The sequence below is a fragment of the Mustela nivalis genome, assembly GCF_964662115.1.
Source record: "Mustela nivalis genome assembly, chromosome: 2".
NCBI lineage: Eukaryota > Metazoa > Chordata > Mammalia > Carnivora > Mustelidae > Mustela > Mustela nivalis.
Window position 1 is genome coordinate 125645254 of NC_139021.1, and position 24406 is coordinate 125669659.

General features: G+C 40.1%; 1 protein-coding gene across 2 annotated transcripts in view; it reads left to right on the forward strand.

Moving 5' to 3' along the window:
• Nucleotides 1-4925: 4925 nt before the first annotated feature.
• Nucleotides 4926-24406, forward strand: part of NRBF2 (nuclear receptor binding factor 2) — a 35533-nt gene continuing 16052 nt past the window's right edge. The window contains exons 1-2 of one of the 2 annotated variants that reach the window (XM_082720129.1): nt 4929-5170; nt 22272-22356. In XM_082720129.1, coding sequence (XP_082576255.1) covers nt 5141-5170; nt 22272-22356 — 115 coding nt within the window. In that variant the 5' untranslated portion in view covers nt 4929-5140. Of the gene's footprint in view, nt 5171-22271; nt 22357-24406 lie in introns of both variants that reach the window. The other variant, XM_082720130.1, reaches the window with a different exon arrangement.

Below are 24406 nucleotides of genomic sequence, written 5' to 3' on the forward strand. Positions count from 1 at the left end.
AGTGTCTGGCCAAGGCTGAAGACTGGCCAGCCTCCATCTATGCTGTGAAAATTCCCTGGCCACAGTCCCAAGGTCTTCACATCTGAGGTTGCATCATTCTTCCCACGGTTGCTTCTGGACTGAATGTCAACAGCATATGATGTAAACACATCAGGATAGAAAGTATATTTGTCATATTTCTTTTTCTTTCTCTTTTCCTCCTTTCCTCCCTCCCTCCCTTCCTTCCTCTCTCTCTCTCTTTCTCTCTTTTTAAATTTTATTTATTTATTTGACAAATACAGATCACAAGTAGGCAGAGAGAGAGAGAAAGAGAGAGAGGAGGAAGCAGGCTCCCTGCTGAGTGGAGAGCCCGATGTGGGGCTCGATCCCAGGACCCTGAGATCATGACCTGAGCTAAAGGCAGAGGCTTAACCCACTGAGCCATCCAGGCGCCCCTCTCTCTTTCTTTCCTCCTTTCTTTCTTTTCTCCTCTTCCTCTTCCTCCTCCTGCTTTTTCTTCTTCTTTCTCTCACTCTCTTTCTTTCTCCCTTACTTCCTCTCTCCCTCCCTATTCCCCCCCCCCTTTACTTTTTATTTGTTTTGGAATCCTTTGCCTACAAGGGTTTAAAAGAAAAGTTCCCAGAGGGTTTTCCAGTTCCCTGAAGGGTGGGGAAAGTATAAAGACATGAAAAAGACCAACTCAGAGGTAAAGAGTACAGTCAAAGTGAGTGGTAAAATATTCAATTAATAAATTGAATGTTTTCTCTGTGCTACTTTGCTATGACCCCTCCTTCCCTGAAGCCCTCACATGGCTTCCCAGGATTGTCAGCGAGAGCTGTTGGGTACTAATGCTGCTCAGGTAGAATGGTGGCAGGAAGCATGGTCACAGAGGGACTAAACAGATTAACAATGGCCTTGTGAATCTTGACAACTTCAGAAAATATTTTGCGAGAGGAAGCTGGAGGCAAATCTCTTCTAAAAACACAAGGAAGAATAATCTCTAAACTTCTGCCCTACGACTTTAATCATTTCTTCTGTACCATCCCATTTCAAACTCTCATCTAGATTTACTTAAGAGTAACCAAGCCCTATCATCTTCCAACATCTCAGGATTCCCGTGATCCCTTTCCAATATGTGACCCACTCTGTTTGAAACAAAGTCCAGGTGGATCAGCCTTTTCCAGCAAAGGGTCAGAGCAAGAGGTAGAACAGGAATGAGGTCTGTGTAATCAGGGGTGGGAACTATAATGGTTGAAGAGGATTTAATTAGAGATGCCTCAGTGTTCTGAAGTTAAAAAAAAAAAGTTAAAAAAATATGTTTTGTTAAAAAAAATATGGGGGGATGCGCCTGGCTGGCTCAGTCAGTAGAGCATATGACTCTTGAACTCAGGGTTGTAAGTTCAAGCCCCACATTGGGTGTAGAGCTTACTTTAAAAGGAAAAACAAAAATCTTAAAATATATATATTTATGTGGAAAGGGTTTCCCTCATGCCAGACCTACCACAAATAAGCAGGGAAGTTATTTTTTCTAGAAGGAAATGAAGCAGCTCTACTGATGCAACAGCAGATACATGGTCAAAGGACATTTCAGGATTTGGGAGAGCTCTCCTCTGCTCCCTTGTTTGACAAACACTAACCTAATACAAAGTTGCTTGAATCATTGCCTTTTTGCCTTTATTTGACTGACTTTTCCCAGGTGTCAACTTACTGGGTAAGAAACCCGCCCTGAAATTCTACTTTCCTTGGCCTCTCCTCTGTTGAACTTTGTTGAATAGAATGCCTGACTCCTGCCTAACTTGGCTCTCTTCATCCTGGCTCCTGCTGAAGCAAGTGGACAGCTTGGCTCAGAGTCCAAGGAGTTAGGGCCTGTGACCTCACGGCTGCCCTCCCCCTCCCTCACAGGGCCTGTTCCTGCCCAGTCTGGTTTGTGAATAGTTCTTGGCAAATACCCCGGAGGAGAATAGAGCCACTAACAATAGCAACTCCCTTTTTAGCTTCAATCTCTTGGTACTCAGGACTGTGAATTTAGGAAAACCCAAAATAACCTATGTAATTACAGTGGGTTACCCTAACAGTCTATTTCTGTTATTACCACATTCGATGTCACTCCAGTAGATATTTAGCTGCTTGTAGTGGAAAGAATACTGGGCTTATGGCCAGACAGACCTAGATTTCAAACCTAGTTCAGCTGCTTACCAATTTTATGACATTGGGCAAGTCACTAATTTGAGCCTGTTGGAATTAAATGAGCAAGCCTTCATGTAGGTACTTGGACCCCTGCAAAGTGTTACACAAAGTTAAACCATTGCTATTGAGAAATGGGGATAGAAAAGTTTTAGGAAGAAGAAGAAACTTAAATCTTCAAAAAGCACTGTAATCAGCTTGAAGTGAGATAGTGTTTATCCTGTGCTCAACATCATGCTCATTCGTAAAAACAACAACTAAAACTATAGTCTCCATTTAAAGGTAAAGGCAGTCCAGTCCTTTTTTATTTTTACTTTTTGAAAAAGATTTTATTTATTTGTGAGTGAGCAAGAGATTGAGAGAGAGAAAGCATGAGCAAGGAGAGGGAGAAGCAGGACACCCCCCCGCCCCCTACCCCCCACCATTGAGCAGGTAGTGATATGCAGGGCTCAATCCCAGGACTGGGAGACCATGACTAGAGCCAAAGGCAGAGGCTTTTTACCACCTGAGCCACCCAAATGCCCCTTTAAAGATTTATTTATTTATTTGTGTGTGAAAGAGTGGGGGGTGGGGGCAGAGAGAGAGGGAGAGAGAATCCTGGATCAGACTTGCTGCTGAGCTTGGAGCCTGACCTGGGTCTTAACTCTAAGCCCGAGACCATGACCTGAACCTAAACTAAGAGTTGGATGCTTAATGGACTGAGCCACCTAGGCACCCTTGCAGTTCAAGGAAGTGTTACTTTTTGTTCATGATGAATTTGTAAAAGGGAAGGATTTGGCGGTTTCTTTCAAGGCAAGAAACGATGAAGCAGGAAGATGAGTCCTTATATAGAATAAGCAGAGGAAAGAGGGTTATTACCCACTTACAGGCCAACTATGCCAGCTTACACTGGTTTTCTCTGAAATGCAGCCATTGTTTTCATCACTTAAATTTTTATTTTATTTTTTAAGATTTTATTTATTTATTTCATAGAGAGAGACACAGAGAGAGAGAGAGGGAACACAAGCATGGGGAGGGAGAGAGGGAGAAGCAGGACTCTTGTGGAGCAGGGAGCCGGATATGGGGCTTGATCCCAGGAACCTGGGATCATGACCTGAGCCAAAGAAAAATGCTTAACAACTGAGCCATGCAGGCACCCCAGAATTTTATTTTATATATAGTGAAAAGGGTTGGTCCTTCAGACTTAGATGTATTTTTGCCTCATATCACTCTCGTGCATACATAAAAATGTAAACATAAATGAAAGAAAGTTGGTTAAAGGTTTTTTCTATGGCAATGCAACTTTATCACAACTGCCACCTGGCATCAATGACTATAAGATCACCTGATCTCAGACATGGTAAAAATAGGGAAAATCACAACAGGCAGTGCCTACATACTTGCCACCCTGCTTGGATACAGCAAGTGATGGTCTCAGGAGATAAATGAGCTTTTCCCAAAAGGCAAAGATGCTGTCCATGTGTCTGAAGGGATATAAAGTTACAAATAGTCAAAAACAGCCAGTGGCAAGCTTCTGGTGCAGCTATTTCCCAAATTTCAAGGAATCAGCTTGGATAGCTCTAAAGTCTTTGTAGGCCTGTGACCCTTTCCTTTGATGACATGGCCATGTCCAGCATGCTTTTCATAGCCTTTGGCTTGTTGGGCCAACAGGGTGACAGCAAGTGGCAGAAACTAGGGCTGGTGGATGCAATGTCTGTGTCACCATTTGGATATGGTTGTATACATCCATCATGTTCTCTCTTTTACTGATTTGACTGAAGTTTCTCTCAAACACTGGTGAGTACTTGAACACATCATACTCTCCTTCCTTGTCCAGCTGTCACTGAAGTTTATTAAACCTGTCCACTGCACAGCCAGCGGCTGGAAATTCACTAGTGCAGTGGCATGGATTTACAACCCATGTTTACAGTTTGTCTACTCACCTAGAAGGGATCTATAATAGTTTTGTTGTTGTTTGGCTTATAACAAATTATCCCAAATGCGTGGCTTATAGCAACACCCATTCATTATCTCACAATTTTCATCGGTCGGTAGTCTGGGCATGACTTCAATGAGTTCTCTGCCCAGAATCTGACAAGGATGCAGTCAGGGTGTATGCCTGGGCTCCGACCTCACCTGAAGCTTGGGGTCCTCTTTTAAGATCACATGGCTCTTGAACAAATTCATTTCCTTGAAGCCATGGAACACATGGTGCTTCTCTCCCAGCTCCTTATCTGTACCCTTTACGACATAAATCGCAATTATTTTTTGTCAGCGAATTCCTTGACAAAAGGAATTCCTAGCAGAGTGGTTTAGCACATAACTGCTAACTTAATAAAGTATTCTATTTGGCTATTTGTTACACCTATTACTTCTATTACTTCTGTACACCTATTACTTTCTTAACTAGTATGCTATCATCTAGAGGGCAGAGCCCTTTATCATTCTTTTGTCTCCCTCCAGGGGGAAGTCTAGTCCAGCGAAAAAAATTAGATGCAAGAATAAAGGTGGGAACGGGAGAGCAAGGGAAGACGTGGCAAAGCAGAGGGGCTTGAGAAAAGTCGCACGGAAGAAAATGAGAGAGACCAAAAGCTAAGACAGCCATCTTATTTAAATTTCAAAAAGGCTGTCCACCCCCGACGTGACGTCAGAGAAGGCGTCAAGAAGCTAAAGATACGCCTCTCGCGAGAGGAAAGACCGCCCATGCCCCGCCTCCCCTGAGCCCCACCCACTCCTCCCGCTCCCCACTCCCACCTTGAACCAGCCACGTGTGACGCCATGACGCGTGCGTGGCCGCGGCGCAGGGGGCGGGCCCGCGGCGCGCCACCGGAGGAGGAAGTGGTGCGGTTGTTGCTCCCTCTGCGCCCAGTGCTGGCTCCCGGGGCGCGGAGAGGGGCAGCTGTCGCCACCGCTGCGTCGCCCCCTCTACTGCTCTTTCCCTCCATGTGCCCCTGCGCCGTTGCTCCCCTTCCTCAGGCCGCCGCTTACCCCGGGGTCTATGGAAGTAATGGAAGGACCCCTCAACCTGGTGAGTAGCCCACAGAGGGTCGTGTCCGCGCTCGGGAGCTTTTGCTTCAGGGGTGCTGTTGTGTCTCCGGCGTGCTGCAGATCCTCCAGGCCGGCGGGGGTGGTCCTGAGGGGAAAAGGGGGAGAGCAGGCGTGGTCCCCAGCGGCTCCGCTCAAGCAGCCCCAGACGTTGCCCCCTTCAGTATCCCGGGAAGCTATCAGGTCCCACTTCCCGCCGCCCTGGGGCTCTCCCAGTCGCAGTGCCGTGAGCGAGGGGCTTCCACCAGCGGGGAAAGCCACCTCCTCTTCAGACTGGAGGAAATGCCTCCAAGCGCCACGTAACCACCTCCCTGCAGCCTGGAGGGGCACTGAAGCCGGCAGGGCAGCAGTGGTATGTAGCACGGTTTAACTTCCAACACATAGGGTCTGAAGTCTGAGCCTCCTTTTACTTTGGAGAGTTGGTGGAATAGCCCCTATTCCCCCCCCCCCCCCCATTTTTCCCTCCACGCATTTCTCACCTACATTCAGATGCATAAACTGAGAATCTCCTCTCTCTAAGTAAGTTAGAGACAGCTGGGGGGGGGGGTGGACAGGACCGCCCCTGTTTTTAGCTCCGTTTCATCACTTTAGACATCATGAAAATTCGGCAGTGTTTGTGCTTCTCAGGAAAAGCGTACATAGGCTATTTAGTTATTTATGTTTTTAGGCATTTCAGATGTTCCATTAAAACAGCAGCGAGCAACACGGGTTCTTTTCTGAGTGACTGCTGCATCTTTTGGTTTCCTAGAGTGTACCTATTTTGGATACTGAAGTCAGATTACTTAAGGTTGTAGACAGGGGGAACTTTTGGAGTCACACGTTTGCAGTTCATTTGCTGAATGGTGGGCGATGGTGGTATTGGAGAAAGGGAGGTATGGAGAATTAGTTTCTGAGGTTGGAACTCTGAACCCTAGTGTGCATTTAGCATTTAAATGCAGCATATAGGCTGCATTTAAACCATTCTGTGGAGAAGCAGTCGAGCTTGGTGGTTTTAGTATAGATTCTGAAGCTAGACTGCTTGGATTTCAGTTCTGCCCTCTGTTGCTTAATAGTTCTCTGACCTTGGGCAAATTAGTTGACCTTACCCTGTTTCTGGTTTGTTGTGAGGATTAAAGGAGTAAAGAGGTGTAAACGGCTTAGAACAGCACCTTGTACCTAGTACAATGTAAGAGTTAGCTGTTACAGTAGCCAGACCATAAGCTCTTAATTTAAAAACTCATTTGTGGGCCTGGGTGGCTCAGTGGGCTAAAGCCTCTGCCTTCGGCTCAGGTCATGAGCTCGGGATCCTGGGATCGAGCCCCACATCAGGCTCTGCTCAGCAGGAATTTTGCTTCCCCCTCCCCCAACTCCCGCCCTCTTGCCTGCCTCTCTGCCTACTTGTGATCTCTGTCTGTCAAATTAAAAAACAAAACAAAACAAAACAAAACAAAACTTCAGTAAAAACTAATTTGTAAAATGAATGCTTGGACTTGATGCGCTTGAAAAGCCTAGGATTCTAGGATCTATAGGTGATGTTCCCAAATGACTGGTGCCAGGTTAGCTGCTCTGAGAAGCACCTCCTAGTTTTAAGTTGAGCCTACTCCCATTACTTAAGAGTTGTTTTCACTTAAAAGGAATTGGATGAGATTCGTGAGTTTTTTTTAAAAACCAGGGATACATCTTGCACTTTTCTGTATTTAAAGTGATGAATAGTTTAAGTGAAATATAATAAATGGCTCAGTACTAAAACTTCACGGGAATATTATTAGAAATAACCAGCAGTTTACAGAGTGCTTCAGAGTTCAAGTGTCCTTGCAAAATGACCATTGGTTCAGTTCCAGTTTGCTTCACTTTATTTGGCTACAGGCTGCAGCATAACTCCAGCCAGCGGCCGCACTCGTGTGTGGGCGCTTATAAGAAGACTGGAGCTGGGTGACAGTTGAAGATGGAGCAGCAGAATCACCAGTTTAGGAGAAATTAGTTAAATGGGGACAATAGTATTATCTTTCTATAGAGGAGAATTTTGGCAAGAACCTTGTCGAGCAGGCTAGCATAATTCCATTATCCAGCCGTAAGATGTTAATGTGGACAAGTATCAGACCATTTGAGATTTGAAAGATCTGAGTTGGAAGATAACAGATGAACAGAGATTAACATTTACTTGAATCATTTTAACTGCTAAATGCTAGTGAGAGGCCTCTGACTTTGTCACTCAGTTTTAAAAGATAGGTTTTTTTTTTTTTTAAGATTACCACTTTTTTTAATGTCAGCAGTTAACCAACTTAGTATCCAGTAGACTAAACGTGAGAAATAGTTCTCAGTGCTGTGATTTAATGAGTGCCTGTGAAAATCCCAGTAGTTTATATAGGATTTTCCAGTTTCCTTTTTTCTTTTTTTAAAAGATTTTATTTATTTATTTGATAGAGATCACAAGTAGGCAGAGAGGCAGGTAGAGAGGGAGAGAGGGAAGCTGAGCACGGAGCCCGATGTGGGACTTGATCTGAGGACCCTGAGATCATGACCTGAGCCGAAGGCAGAGGCTTAACCTACTGAGCCACCCAGGTGTCCTATACAGGATTTTTCTAATGACATTATAGTATAGTCTAGATTTGTTGTATAAGGACGTATTGTAGTACCTAGGTTTATAATTATGTGTCCTCAGAGTATCGTTGGTATTTAGGAAGAACTGGTTCCCAGTTTTACATAAAAATAAGCCTAGACTGATAGAAATAAAGTAATTACTTAGATTGTGGGTCACAAGTTACTTTAATAATCATGACCTTTTCTAACAGTAGTTCTGAATTAATGTACAATACTCACCATTTTCATTCATTGTGAGCTTTGTATATATTGGACTGTGGATTCTATGTCATCTAGTGCTTTTGCTTTAGTATGGATTCTCTTATGTCAGGTTTGCAGTAAGGGCCTTATGTCCTTACTTCCTGGAAGTAGATATTTTAAAATACAGGAGACTGGTCCTAGAATAGTCATTTTAATATATAATACAGATACTGTGTTCTAGTTCTCTGGTTTTTAAAATTGGTTAAAAGAAAAACTAAATCCAATATCCATTGTTGGGTGCAGCAAGTTTGGTTTCATCAGTTTTTTTCTTTTTGTCAATCTTTAATATAGAAAAATTATAGCTTATGAAGTTAACTTAGTGTATATTTAGGCATTTCTTTCCGTTTAATTTTGTCATAGTGAGTGCTGGTAGCAAACATCAGAACTTGTGTGAGATAATTTGTAGTTCTTTGATTTGTTTACTGCCTATTTGGGAAGTGATGTCAGACCTTAATTTACACATGACTGTTGCTCATGCTTTGTTTACCTACTCTGCAAACTCTTAAGGACAGGGTCCATGTGACTGTGTGGCCGCAGTTGTATGGGTTTGGCTCTATTAAGTGCTGAGAATGTTTTGTTGAGTAACTGAGCTTCCCTCTGGAGTGGTCATTCCTCCTGTAAGACAAGGAATCAGATATCATGGTCCAGAGAACAGCCTTGCACATACCAGGAGCCTTTATAATTATCCCATCTTACTTAATGGTGACAGTAAAATGTTTAAGGTAAAAAACAGCCTGTTTTGAACTACTTTCTTGTTGCCCTAAAAAATTTTAAGTAAAGTTCATCCTCATAGCTATGTTGGGCTCACTGGAAGCACTCTGGGGAAAGGTAGTAGAGCGCGAAGACTTACCCCCAAATTACTAAGTGCTAGCGTTGGCATCTGTCACTTTACATATATAGTTGACCTTGAACAATGTAGGGATTAGGGGTGCCGGCCTCCTGTGTGGTCAAAAACTCCATGTATAACTTCTGACTCCCCATATACTTTTTTATGATGTATACTGTCAATTTTTATTTATGAGTGTACTACCTTAACCGTAAGTTTCTGTATGTTCCTTTATTATTTTCCATGTTTTCCGTGTATTCAATAATAATAATAAGTAATTTTTTAAAACGTTTATTTATGGGGTGCCTGGGTGGCTCAGTGGGTTAAGGCCTCTGCCTTAGGCTCAGGTCATGATCCCAGATTCCTGGGATTGAGCCTCCCATGGGGCTCTCTGCTCAGTGGGGAGCCTGCTTCCCCCTGCCTTCTCTCTCTCCCTGCCTTGCTGCCTACTTGTGATCTCTGTCAGATGAATAAATAAAATCTTTTTAAAAAAATAGAAGGTTTTTTTAATTTGGGGGGTTGGGGAGGGACAGTGGAAGAGGGAGAGAGACTCTCAGGCAGACTCTGCTGAACACAGAGCCTAATGTGGGACTCAGTCCAACGACCCTGAGATCATGACCCTAGCTGAAATCAAGAGTCCAGTGTTGAACCAGCTGAGTCACCCAGGCGCCTTCCCCCCGCATAAAGAATATTATTAATAAATGAGAACATAATTTAAAAATGCCTCTATTATTTTACCAGTATTTACATAAACTTAAATATTTGTTTCCATGACCCTAATAGTCTTACTTATTTAATGTTTCAAGTTTTTATTTAAATTCTAGTTAACATACAGTGTAATACTAGTTTCAGGAGTAGAATTTAGTAATTTGTCACATGTAACACCCAGTGCTCAGTCACAAGTACCCTTAATACTTGTCACCCATTTAGTTTAACCCCCCTGCCCCACCTACCCTTCAGCAACTCTATTTGTTTTCTGTAGTTAAGAATCTTCTTATGGTTTGCTTCTCTCCCTCCCCCTCTCTTTTTTTTCTTTCCCTTATGTTCATCTGTTTTTTTTTTTTTTCCTCAAATTCCACATATGAGTGAAACCATATATTTGTCTTTGACTTCATTTAGCATAATATTCTCCAGTTCCATCCACTACATTGCAAGTGGCAAGATTTCATTCTTTTTGATGACTAATATTCCATTGTAAATATGTACCACATCTTCTCTATCCATTCACTGGTTGATGGACATTTGGGCTCTCTCCATAATTTGGCTATTGTGATGATGTTGCTGTAAATATTGGGATGCATGTGTTCCTTTGAATCACTGTTTTTGTATCCTTTGGATAAATTCCTAGTAGTGCAATTGCTGGGTCATAGGGTAGTTTTATTTTTAACTTTTTGAGGAGCCTCCATACTGTTTTCCAGAGTGGCTGCACCAGTTCGCATTCCCACCAATAGTGTAAGAGGATTCCCCTTTCTCCTCATCCTCACCAGTAACTGTTGTTTCCTGACTTGTTAATTTTAACCATTCTGATGTGAGGTGATATCTCATTGTAGTTTTGATTTGTATTTCCTTGATAATGAGTGATGTTGAGCATTTTTTCATGTGTCTGCTGGCCATCTGGATGTCTTCTTTGGAAGAATGTCTATTCATATCTTCTGCATACTTCTTAACTGGGTTATTTGTTTTTGGGATGTTGATTTTGATAAGTTCTTTATAGATTTTGGACTAACCCTTCCTCAGATCATTTGCAGATATCTTCTCCCGTTCTGAGGGTTGTCTTTTAGTTTTGTTGATGGTTTCCTTGAAGTCCCAGTAGTTCATATTTGCTTTTGTTTCCCTTGCCTCTGGAAATGTATCTAGTAAGAAGTTGCTATGACTAATGTTAGAGGGGTTCTCCTCTAGGATTTTGATAGTTTTTTATGTCACATTTAGGTCTTCCATCCATTTTGAATTTATTTTTGTGTATGGTGTAAGGAAGTGATCCAGTTTCATTCTTTTGCATGTTGCTGTCCAGTTTTCCCAACTCCCTAAAGATTTAACTACTCCTAGCCTACTGTTGACTGGAAGTCTTAACCAATAACATAAACAGTTGATTAGCACATATTTTGTATATATATTGTGTACCATTTTCTTATAATAAACTAGAGAAAAAATACTAAAATCATAAGGAATGTACTTTGCGATACTACACTGTATTTACTGAAAAAAAAATCCGGGTATAAGTGGATCTGTGCAGTTTGAACCACTGTTGTTCAAGGGTCAAATGTATTATTTATCTTCTTAGTAGCTGTATATTTCGCCATTTTACAGACGAAGATACTGAAATGCAGAGTAAATGGTGATAGTAGGATTTCAAAGCAAGATTCTCATTAAAATAGTGATCTTAGTATTAGTTCAGTGTTTGCCCATTTGGTTTTTTTATTTTTATTTTTTTAATATTTTATTTATTTATTTGACAGAGAGATCACAAGTAGGCAGAGAGGCAGGCAGAGAGAGGGGGGAAAGCAGGCTCCCCGCTGAGCAGACAGCCCGATGCTATGCGATAACAGGCTTGGTCCCAGGACCCTCAGACCATGAACTGAGCTGAAGGCAGAGGCTTAACCCACTGAGTGCCTTGGGTGCCACTCATTTGTTTTGACTGATCTGCAGTGAGATTTTTATGTAATGACCAGGACACATATACATATGTCTGTATTACTGCAGAGCTGCCACATTATGCATATGCCTCTTGAAATTGTGGGAAATACAGGGGCTTTCATAAATTTCACCCAAAACAAAACTCTAATATTCACTATTGCAATATTTTTAAAAAACGAACGTTTGCTATTACTGTGTAATACTTCATATTAGGTTTTTAAAGCTCTAATATTTCCTATTAGAGCTTAAATATTTACTGTAATATTTACTACTAGGTTTTTTAAATGCTGGTTTTGACCCACTAAATTGATTTCACAACTTACTGGGGGATTATTGTATCCTATAGTTTGTCTTCACAGATGGTGGCAGTTCTGAAGTAAGCTACACTGGAAATGAAGTAGCAAAAAAGATGCAGCAGAGCTGCATGTGGGAGAAATTGATCATTAGAGTTAAAACCAAAAACAGGTCTTGGACTTCTCTAACACTTGAGCAGTTATCTTTAGTTACATTACGTTAGTTTGATGGGTCAGTTCAGTACTTTACTGTTAGGAGGTACTACTTTTCTGTGGGAGACTTACAGTGAATTTATTGGGGAAGGGAGGAGAGTGAATGTGGCTTCTCTTTTGCTCTCTATTGAAGACCCTGCCACAAGGTTCAGAAGGACATTACATTTTCCTCTACCTTTTTAGTATTGTGTTTGTTATGGTGTTCTCTTCCTGTCATCTTTATGTACAGCTTTCCCCAAGGACACAGAAATAAATACATGAAAAGTAATAGAAAGTAAAACTCTTTTCCTTTGGGAAAAAAAGACAATATTGAGTCTGTATTTTTAAAGCAGTATGTGGAAGTAGGAAGTACTTCTTGGTGGGGGCAGTCACTAAATAATTTAGTTGTAGTTAGGATTTTCACTGGTTGCAGGTGATGAAAGCCACTTAAGATTAGCAAATGCCAAAAGCGATAATTTATTGAAAGGGATAGTGTATTGGAATCAAAAGAATGGTGCAGGAAGGCCAGAGCTACAATGTAGGTGGGTCTAAGAACTTGGGGGACCTGAGGCTCAAAGTTAATCAGATTCTCCCTCTGCCTCTTCAGGCTTGACTGCTTTACTTCTCTCCGCAGACTTACATTATTTGATTAATTCCTGAATATCACATTAGTTAAAACCACTTAAAACTTTCTTGACAGATACTCTGTTCCTAAGCTTGAAAATCTAGTGGAAGAGATTCTTTATGTGTCCAGAGGACAAGGTAATATAAGATCATGGCAACTTCATAAGAGTCCTGTTGATTACCTAGGAAGAAGAGCAGTTCACAGAAGGAGTTGTGTGTGAAGTTATTTGTGAAGCGTTAGCTGTTTCTAACAAAGATTCAGCAAGGGAGGAATTTGTACAGGACACACAGTAAGACATTACTAAATCTGGAGTTCTTTTACTTTTTATAAATGTTTTAGAACATTTGTAGTATTGGGCTTTCATTTGTATTGAAGACAGAATAGGAACATTTCTGGTTAAAATGCCCAGGAGATTGGTTGTTGGATGAAATAGTGAATGAAGTGCACCAAGGACCAATTCTTTCTTTGTATATATGTATATACATATGTATAGTTATTTTTAGATTTTGATGCAGAGTTTTATTCTGATATTTTTTTGAAATACAGTAATGTTCTGTCAGCATTTACCAGTCTCCCATCCTTCTGTGCAACTTAGCATTCATTCCCTTATCCAGCTAACCAACAACTCTGAGTAATTATTGTCTCCTGAGGTACTGTTCTGGACCTCAAGGATTCAACAGTGAAGAGCACAAGGTCCCAGTTGTTACAATCTTTGTCCCGTGTCTTCAGTTTTCTTTTCATCTGTTGCATCCTCATTCCATATTTTCTTTAATATCTAAAGCATAGTTACTTTAAGTTCCTCAATATTAATTCCAGCATATGGACTGTCCCTGGGTTTGTTTCCGTTGTCTCTCTCATCATTACCAGTCACTTTTTCCTGCTTCACATGCTTAGTAAGTTTATTGTGTGTCATGCTTTGTGGATGATGTGTTGTCGAGACTGAAATAGGAGTCTTCCTATAAAGAGTATTTCATGCTGGTTGGCAGTTAAAATACTGGCACATCACCATGATCTAGTCTAAACTTGGTTTTTAGGCTTTGTTAGGGTGCGCCCATTTTAGTTTTACCCTTAATGCCTAGAGTGGGATCCTTAATCCATAGCGCTGACAGAACTGAAAGCCCTGGTGTTCACCAAGGTTACTGTAGTCTGTCCAGCCTAAACGGCAACCTGTCTCCCCAACGCTGCGTGGCTTCTGAAATGTCTGTGCAGCGTCTGCTAGGTCTCCTGGAGTTATACCTTGTGCATATGCAGTTTAGGCATGGGCTAAAGACCTGAAAGGATTTTTTTAATGCCTGTTCTTAGGTTGTCTTCTTCACTGCAGTTCCCTCCAATCCTGGACCCTCCTCAAATTCCAGTCTTTTGACTCTTGTCCTCATTCCACCTTCCCAGTTAGATACTGCCTTCTGCTTAGGTTTTATTTTTCTGCGCTATGTTTTGGAAAGTGATCTCAGGAAGCAAGCCAGGTAAATGTAGGTCTCACCGTATGCTTATCCTTTTCTTGAAAATGTGGCCTTCTGTTAACTTTTTTGTTCAGTGTCTGTAAACTGTTGTTTTTATATATTGTAGTCAGCTTTGTAATTGTCTACAGCTGGTGGTAAGCCAATGCTATCTACTGCCTTACAGCTGGGTTATAAATCTAAATCTCCATGAGAATTCAAGAGGTTCTCAACAAAATTACACCAGTTTATTGTAAGCCTAAATGCCAGAAAGTACTTTAGTATGAGATTGTAGTATCATGAAGTCTAATATCCAGTACTCAATGACAGTATCACAGCCTCATGAGGATTGGCCAGTTACTGCTTTCCCTACATCGGTTTCTAGGCGTGCTTGGTTGGCTTAATCAGTAGAGCATGTGATTTTTGATCTCGGGTTGTGAGTTGAAGCCCCACATTGGGTGCAGAGTTTACATTAAAAAAAAATACTTCTAATAGTGTTTGAGGCAGCTTACAATTAAAGATGAAGATGCCATATATTAGTATATGCGTTATACAGCGAAGTATTCCAAGATTTAGGAGCTCAAAATAACACACATTTGTTTTCTTACAATTTCTGTGAGGCAGAAATAAGGGCACGGCTTAGGTGGGTCCTTTGCTATAGGGTTTCAAGACTGATGTCAAGGTATCATCTGGGGTTGCAGTTCTATTTGAAGGTTCCACTGGGGCAGGAGCTACTTCCAAGCTCACTCACATGGTTGATGGTAGGATTTAATTCCTTGAAGGCTCTGTGATCAGCTTTTGGATACAGTTCCTTGCTGGCTGTTGGCAAACTACCCTCACTTTTTTCCATGTGAGCCTTTCCATAGGGCAGTTCACAACAGGACTGTTGGCGTCATTAAAGTGAGCATGGGAGAGAAAATGCTACCAAGATGGAAGTGGCAGTCTTTTGTAAACTAACCGTCTGAATCAACAAAGAATATCAAAAAAATACAATTCTTTGGGACTATATCAAACTAATAAGCTGTACAGCAAAGGAAATCATTGACAAAATGAATGGGAGAAAATATTTGCAAATTATACATCTGATAAAGTGTTAATGCCTAAAATATATAAGGAATTCATATAACTCAATAGCAGAAAATCAAACATCCAATTAAAAAATGGGCTGAGGATCTGAGTAGATAGGCATTATTCCTTTTTTTTAAAAGATTTTATTTATTTATTAGAAAAAGAAAGAGCACGAGTGGAGGAGGCAACAAACGGAAAAGCAGGATACCCTGCTGAGTAGGGAGCCCAACTTGGGACTCAATCCCAGAACCCTGGGATCATGACCTGAGCTGAAGGCAGACACTTAACCAACTGAACCACCCAAATGCTCCAAATAGACATTTTTCCATAGGAGACATGCAGATGGCGAATTGGTACAGGAAAAAATACTTAACATCACTGATACCAGGGAGATAGATGCACATCAAAACCACAGTGAGATACCATTTCACTCATATTAGAACGGCTAATAAATAATAAAATAATAAATAAATAAATAAATAATAAATAATAAAATAATAAAAAAGACTAGAAATGACAGTTGTTGGCTAGGATGTAAAGAGAAGAGAACCCTTGCGCACTATTGCTGGGAATGCAAATTGGAGCAGCCACTATGGAAAACAGTATGAAAGCTCCTAAAATAAAAAGTAAGAATGGACCTACCTTATGATCCAACAGTTCCACTTCTGGGTGTTTGAAGAAAATGAAAGCACTAACTTGAAAAGTTATATGGACCCTATGTTCTTTGAAGCATTACTTCTAATAGCCAAGATACGGAAACAACCTAAGTTTCCCTTGCTGGATGAATGGATAAAGATGTGGTATTTATACAGTTGGATATTATTCAGACACACACACACACACACACACACACACACACGATAAAATCTTCTCATTTATGGCAAAATGAATGGACATAGAGGACATTATGTGATATGAAGTAAGAGAAAGACAGATGTGTGATTTTACTTACGTATGGAACTTAAAAGGCAAAAAACCCCCCAAAACAAGCTCATAGAGCAGATTGGTATTTGCCTTAGGTGATGGTGAGGGGTGGTCAGAATAGATGGAGGAGGTCAGAAAATATAAACTTGTGGTTATAAATAAATCCTAGGATAGAATGTATAGCATGGTGACTGTTGCTGATAATACTGTTTGTGTATTTGAAAGTTGCAAAGATAGTATATCTTAAAAATCTCCGTCTGAAGAAAAAGGTTTTGGGGCATCTGGATGGCTCAGTTGGTTAAGTGACTATTGATTTTGGCTCAGATCATGATCTCTTAATCTCATGAGATTAAGCCCCACGTTGAGCCTGCTTAAGATTCTCTCTCCCTCAGCTCACTACCTCTTAAAAAAAAAAAAGTTTTTTTGTAATAATGTAAGGTGTGTGATGTTAAATAGACTTACTGTGATCATTTTGCAGTATACACAAATATCAAATCATGTACATCTGAAACTAGTATAATGTTACATGTCAACTATACTTGAATTAAAAAAGGAAATAGCCTATGGGAAGCAGCTACTAATGATTAGTTAACTGTGATGTATTAGAATGAAAAAGATAATTAGGACAGAAAACACTGATTTTTATTTTGAAGTATAGTTGACATAGTGTTATATATTTCAGGTGAACAATGTAGTGATTTAATAATTCTGTATATTATGCAGTGCTCACCAAAGTTACCATATGTTATTGTTATTGATTATATTCCCTGTGCTGCACTTTTCATCTCTGTTCCTTATTTATTTATTTATTTATTCTTCTTTTTTATTGAGGTATAATTGACACACAATATATTAGTTTCATGTATGCACCATACTGGTTTGATATTTTAAGCATTGCAAGTTGATCCTCACAAGTCTTGTTATCCGATAATTATTTTGTAAGTGGAAGTTTGTATCTCTTAATTCCTTACACCTATTTGGTTCATCAACCCACCCCTCTTCCCTCTGACAACCACCAGTTCTCTGTTTGTTTCTGTTTTGTTGTTTTGGAAAACACTGATTTTTATGAAAGATTTATACACTTACAAGAAATCTGGAGGGTTAAAACAGACAAAAAATTGAGCTCATTTATTTACCAGCAAGGGAAATGAAAATGGGTTAATGGAGTTGAAGGTCTTTTTTTTTTTTTTTTTTTAATTTTTATTTATTTATTTGACAGAGAGAGAAATCTCAAGTAGGCAGAGAGGAGGCAGGCAGAGAGAAGGGAGAAGCAGGTTCCCTGCTGAGCAGAGAGCCCAACGTGGGGCTTGATCCCAGGACCCTGAGACCACGAACCGAGCCGAAGGCAGAGGCCCAACCCACTGAGCCACCCAGGTGCTCCATGGAGTTGAAGATCTTGAACAGTGTTACATTGCCTTTTCTGCCTAACAGTTTCCTGGCCAGTATTGATACTTTGAGAAAAAGATAAATAAAATTTAAGTTTAATTTGTTTTGTTCAGTAGCCAAAATAGATGCATTCTTAGTTTAAACATTTTTTGAATTACTAGTGAATCCACTCATAAAGACCTGGAGTGTCTTTTATCCTTTCTTAATGAATATGAAATAATGAGTTAAATTAAAGCCTTTTCCGTAAACCAGTGCATCTTGAAATACTTGGCAAAAAACTCCCAAGTTATCAGAATTAAAATCTGTCACTGCCCAGACTACTTTTAGAATCTCTCAACAAATAATTCCAGTTCAGTTGCTTCTCGTTCCTGTTTTATTTTGAATTACCAGAGTAACTTTATTTATAGACTTAATATGTTTAATGGCTGTGATTCTGCCAAGAAGAGTATTCAAAAAGATAAATTTTAGGGGCACCTGGGTGGCTCAGTGGGTTAAAGCCTCTACCTTCGGCTCAGGTCATAGTCCCTGGGATCCTGGGTCCTGGGATCAAGCCCTGCAATGGGCTGTCTGCTTAGCAGGGAGCCTGCTTTCCTCCTCCCTCTCTGCCTGCCTGCCTCTCTGCCTACTTGTGATCTCTGTCAAATAAATAAATAAAATCTTTAAAAAAAAATAAAGAGATCAATTTTAAATTGAAGGGATCTTTAAAAAAATTTTTTTAAATTTTTTTTAAAGGTTTTATGTATTTATTTGACAGAGAGAGTGAGCACAGGCAGATAGAGTGGCTGGCAGAGGGAGAAGCAGGCTCCCAGCTGAGCAAGGAGCCCGATGTGGGACTCAATCTCAGGTGGCTGGGATCATGACCTGAGCTGAAGGCAGCTGCTTAACCAACTGAGCCACCCAGGCATCCCTAAAGATTGTTTTAAAAATAAGAAGTATTGGGGTGCCCGGGTGGCTTAGTTGGTTAAGCATCTGACTGTTGATCTCAGGGTCATGAGTTCAAGCCCCATGATGGATCCTACTTAAACAAGAAAGGAAGTATCAATAATAATAATAATGATAAATAAATAAAAATAAGTATTACCAAAATAAATTTCCTGTAATATTGTCACTTAAAAAAAAAATCAGTTTAGTCTCTCCAACTACATTGTGAACTTGATGGCAAATATCACCAAGGGTTCTGTGGTCTTTTAACTAGTTTAATTTTAACAATACTCTCATTTTAGAGATGGGAAAACTCAGGCAGAAAGTTAAGAAAGTGAATTTCATGTGTCTAGTAATTGTTCAAGCTGAGATTTGAATCTAGGCAGTCAGTTCTGTACTGAGTCTGGGCTTGCTAGGTGTCTAACAAGGACTTAGTAGGAGCTGTTTTTGTTTTTTGTTTTTGTTTTTCTTAATAGGGAATTTGATTGCTGTGGTGTCAAATAACCTAGAGTAGGTGTGTGTTTTTATTTATTTATTTAAAGATTTTATTTATTTGACAGAGAGATATCACAAGTAGGCAGAGGCAGGCAGAGGGAGGCGGGGGTGGGGGGGAGGAGGGAAGCCGACTTCCTTTTTGAGCAGAGAGCCTGATGTGGGGCTTGATCCCAGGACCGGGAGATCATGACCTGAGCTGAAGGCAGAGGCTGAATTCACTGAGCCACCCAGGTGCCTGGGTATGTGTTTTTAAATGAGCTGTAACTCCTGAATTGGCAGAGTGATCAGAGATTGGACTTTACATGGGGAGGTTTTTAGTGAATGTAGGAGAGGTAAGAGATCCTGTTTTCACCACTTGAGGACTTTTTGTCTCTTTGGTGTTCAAGAAGCAATTTTTTCTGTTACTTTGGAGCTTGAAGTTGAATTAGGAAGTTTCATAAGTATAGTACAACATAGAAAGTGGTTAATGTCATCAGAGACACAGATCATAGAGACATGGTGTCAGAGTGAGGTGACCTAGAGCGTCCCATACCTGCTTCTCAGTGTGTCCAGGAGCAAGCTGTGCTTCACCTGCACCTACTCTAGACCAGTGGAATTAGTCTGTGTTTTAACCAGATCCCCAGGTGATTTGTATTCCATGAAAACTTGAAGCATCAATCTGTTCCACTTCTATCACTTCACAGAGCCTGAAGGATGACATAATTTAACTAGTTAGTGGTAAAGCCAAGACTTGAGCCCAGAGCCCTGGGTTCATGGTAGGGGTGGATCTGCACTTGCCATGCATAGTTAGGAGGTACTTTGAAATTTCAGAGCAGGTTTGTCTCTTACGTATGGCTTCTTGCAAAGCTCAGAAAGGTTAAGGCACCTATAGATGGACCCCTTTCTTTATTTTTCATTTACTGCCTAGACTTAGAGTCTTGTGCCACTTGCTTTAACTAAATTATCAGAACACATAGAGAAATTGTGTTGATTATAACTTAGCTTTCTTCATGTAGATTCTTTTCCCAAAAGATCTGTACCACTTCTGGGTACTATAAAATAACTCCTGGTTCAGAGCACATTTTTTTTTTTTTTGCTCAGCTAAAAGTATTTTAAGCCCTTAGCCATTTCTTTTACCTGTTATTATTTTCAGGAATAAATTGAGAGTTAGGAAGAAAGTTTTATTATTATTTGAGGAATAAAAGTCTCTGAAACAGTTGAAATGAATGATCGTGCTTTTAAAAAGAGTGTCGCTGGGTCTTCCTTACAAAAATAGAAGGGAAAATGTAAACAGCAAGCATTGCTGAGTGCTGTTTTCTACTTTTGTTTTCACCTCTGTTTTACATTGAGTATGATTTGCAAACATGCCCAGAATATTTCTAATCTCAGTTGCAAAACCGAATTCTCTGAAGTATTTTTATGAGGCATCTGTGGCACAGGTTTTTTTTTTTTTTTTAATTTTATTTTTTAAAAAGATTTTATTTATTTATTTGACAGAGAGAGAGTGAGAGTGAGTGAGTGTGTGTGAGAGAAGCAACACAAGCAGAGGGAGTGGGAGAGGGAGAAACAGGCTTGCCGCTGAGCAGGGAGCCCGATTCGGGGCTCGATCCCAGGACCCCAGGATTGTGACCGAGCCGAAGGCAGATGCTTAATGACTGAGCCACCCAGGTGCCCCCGTGGCACAGTTTTTGAAAAGCATTCAAGATAAATCACTTTACACCTGACAGAACAGATTTGCTTTTTGTCTTCTTAAAACGTTGAGGGAAAGGGGCACGTGACTGGCTCTGTTGGAAGAGCATGTGATTGTTGATCTCGGGGTTGTGAGTTCAAGCCGCACTTTGGGTATAGAGATTACTAAAGAAATGAAGTTGAACAATTTCTTTTTTTTAAATTGTGGTTAAGTACACATAGCATACAATTTACTCTCTTTATCATTTTTTACTCTCTTTATCATTTTTTAAGTACAAAGTATAGTAGCAAGTATATTCACTTGTTGTGCAGCAGGTCTCCAGAACTTTTCACCTTGCAAAACTGAAACTCTGCACCTTCAACAACTGCTCAGTTTTCTCTTCTGCCACCCTCAGCAACCATTTCACCTTGTTTTTATGAGTTTGACAGCATTAGATACTCACATAAATGGGATCATACAGTATTTGTCTTTTTGTAACTGTTTATTTTATATTTTATTATTAGCGTAATGTCCTCTTTGTAGCATGTGTCACCCATGTTGTAGCATGTGTCAGAATTTACTTCCTTTGCAAGGCTGAATACGAATTCCTGTGTGTGTGTGTATGTATGTATGTATGCGTACACACACATGCATGGATGTCGCATTTTGTTCTTCATTGATCTATTGATGCACATTTGGGTTGACTCACCTTTTGACTATTCTGATTAATGCTGCTGTGAATGTGTGTATAGAGTGCTTTTCATTTTTTTTCCCCAAGAAGCTTTGCTAAATCATTTGTTTGTTAATGTGAGAAAAACTACAGTAGTTAGAAGAATTGCACTGATATTTCTGTCTGTCTTCTTGCCTGCTAATATATAACCTTAGGTAAGATATATGGCCCTTGGGAGTCTGCTGGGCCTTCTTATGTCAGAAAGGGAGTCTTGGAAAGTTGCAGGAATTCTTTTTTTTTTTTTTTTTTAAGATTTTATTCATTTATTCATGAGAGAGAGGCAGAGGGAGAAGTAGGCCTCCCAGGGAGCAGGGAGCCGGGAGCCAGATGTGGGACTCATCCCAGGACTCTGGAATCATTATCTGAAATGAAGGCAGACACTTAAACAACTGAACCCCCCAGGCACCCATTTGCAGGAATTCTTAAAGTGTAGCACAGATTCAGAGAGGCCAATGACTACTTACTAATCCATTTTCCTTTACATTTCCTTTCGTCATTTGCTTTTGGGAGTTCTGAGTTTATCTTTGTTGATTTGGTCAGTGGTTCTTGAGAAGGAAATCACTGTAATATTAAATATTTGTATAGTTAATTCTTCAGCTGTACAGTGTACAGATTTTTATCTTAAAAACAAATAGTCAATGTAATGTTGGAAGGGAAGAATGAGTTGATATAAGAGAAGCTTGACTTTTCTGTAAGTAGTTTCCTGATTATAGTTGTTGAATGATACAAACTAGTGAAAGATCTGCAAGATTATTATTGTTTTGAAAGGAGATTGTTAAAAATCAAGTAAATACACATTTTAGATAACAATCTGTGATTGAACTCTTCATTAATCTCTGAATAGTGGAAAAATGTGAGTCACTGAAGGAATTAAGTGCCTGGTGTGAAACTTAATGGTTTATGGGTAGAGTTGAGAAAAGTTGCCAGTCCTTTCAGCTCAAGGAGCTATCCACTAGATTTCTTACGGATATAGCCGTACTGGTTTGCTATATGGTAAAAAAGGGTATCATTTATCTTGTCAAAAAAAATTTTTTTAAGTCAAGTCTTTTTATAATTTAGAGGAATTTTGGAATGTTTGTCTTCTAGGCTCATCAACAGAGCAGACGAGCAGATCGTTTATTAGCTGCAGGGAAATACGAAGAGGCTATTTCTTGTCACAAAAAGGCTTCCGGTGAGTATTTTTCTAAAGAAATACTGAATCTAAAACTGGAGGGCAGTTTTTTTTCTCCAGCATCTCTCAACAGTATATTCAGAACGAAAGTCACAATAGTAAAGATGTGTTGTTACCCTGCATATACAGCGTTGACACTACTGGCCCATGAGAACATTGGTTTGGATTACTGTTCCAGTGAGTACGTTGGATTTCCCAGTTCTTCCTAATCTAGTCTTCCTAAACCATGAGGGTTCCATATGCCATATTATTGGTAAATGACTCTGGACACAGGTTTCTGAATCCAAAGGTTCCCTTTTGTTTGTTTGTTATTTTGTGAGTCAAGTGATGAAGTTTATTAAGTGAAGACACAGAAAAAGCTCTCAAGAGTGAGAGGGGTCCTGACAGGGTTGCCCTGAATCCAAAGATTCCTAAAGGTAAATGTGCTTGCAAGGAGTCTACCTGTTTATCTTAGTTGTTAGGGAAAATGGATTTCAAATAGTTAGCTGTTTTGGATTATGAAAGTAATAACTGAATTAATTTTAACCAATCAGTTTTCACTGAATTTCTGTTTTCTAAGATGCTGATGACACTCTTTCTTTAGCTTCTTTCTGAGTATTTCATCTGTACATTCATGCCTATGGTATTTGCTGCTGATTGCTTTCTTTTCAGTGTGAAATTTAGGATTAATAACTTCTCATCAAACAGTTATTTTATCCCAGTCAGTTGTACAGTTCAGCATATGTTGAACTCAGAAAAAGATCTTTGGGGTCTGTTTTGTAAAGACTGGTTTCTCTAACAAACCTAGAAGCTTTGGGGAGGGAGTGTTCTACTCATGCTGCATTCAAAATAGGCCACCTTTCTTAGAGAAAGTCCTGTAGTCTTTCTAGTGGAGGAAGACACTTTTTTTTTTTTTCCTTTCAGGCTGCTGTGTTGATTAAAGCCATGTTGTTTCTTGGCAGAGTGTACCCCTCCAGTGTTGCCTTAGTGCTGAAATACAGACCACACAGTGGACTCTGGTTTGAATAAGTTCTTTTATGTCATTGGTTTTTGCCTACACACCTATGATTTTCAGAGAAAATTTCAGGCCTTGTTTTTAAAGAATAAGTTTTGCCACTGAAGTGTATTCCTTAAGCAGTAGGGTTGATTGCATAATACATACCCTGTAAGGGTTTGTTAATGAATTTTTATGGTGAGTTTTATGGAGAGCTTTTATACAAAATTAAACTTGGCAGCTAGTACTCTTTAAATCTTTCATAAACCATATTTTGTTGTGAATCAAATTGTTAAATTTATAGTCACCTCACAGAAAAGACAATGTACTATACTGTTTAAAAAAAAACAAAACCATTGTTGTGTGTGGTATGCCTGGGTGGCCCAGTTGGTTAAGTATTTGCCTTTGGCTTAAGCCATGTGGGATTGAGCCCTGCATTGGGCTCCCTGCTCAGCGTGCTCTTCTCTTCTCCCACAGCTTGTGCGTGCTCTCTCTCTGTCAAATGAATAAATAAAATATTATTTAGAAATGTTGCGGATGAATGCCACTGACATAAATACGTTTGATTAAATAACCCACAGTGGTTGTGGTTACATGTATATAAAATACAATACAGTGGAGTGACCAGCATATGTTGTGCCTTGAGCAGTAGGAGATTCTGAGTATATAAAAGGTAGAAAGGTCTCCTTCGTTCCTAACCTATATCCCTGTCTTTATCTGTGAAGTTAAGACTGATGTTGGGCTTTACACGCCTCTCTCTGCTTTCTCAGTATCTGCATTCTGCGACATCTCAAGGAGTAGTAGAAAAGATAAAGGCAGCCTTTTGAATCCCATTAGCTCTAATTAGGGAGGTAGAATTATTTTTTTTTAAAGATTTTATTTATTTATTTGTCAGAGAGAGCGAGTGAGAGCAAGCACAGGCAGACAGAGTGGCAGGCAGAGTCAGAGGGAGAAGCAGGCTCCCTGCTGAGCAAGGAGCCCGATGTGGAACTCGATCCCAGGACGCTGGGATCATGACCTGAGCTGCAGGCAGCTGCCTAACCAACTGAGCCACCCAGGCGTCTCTTAGGGAGGTAG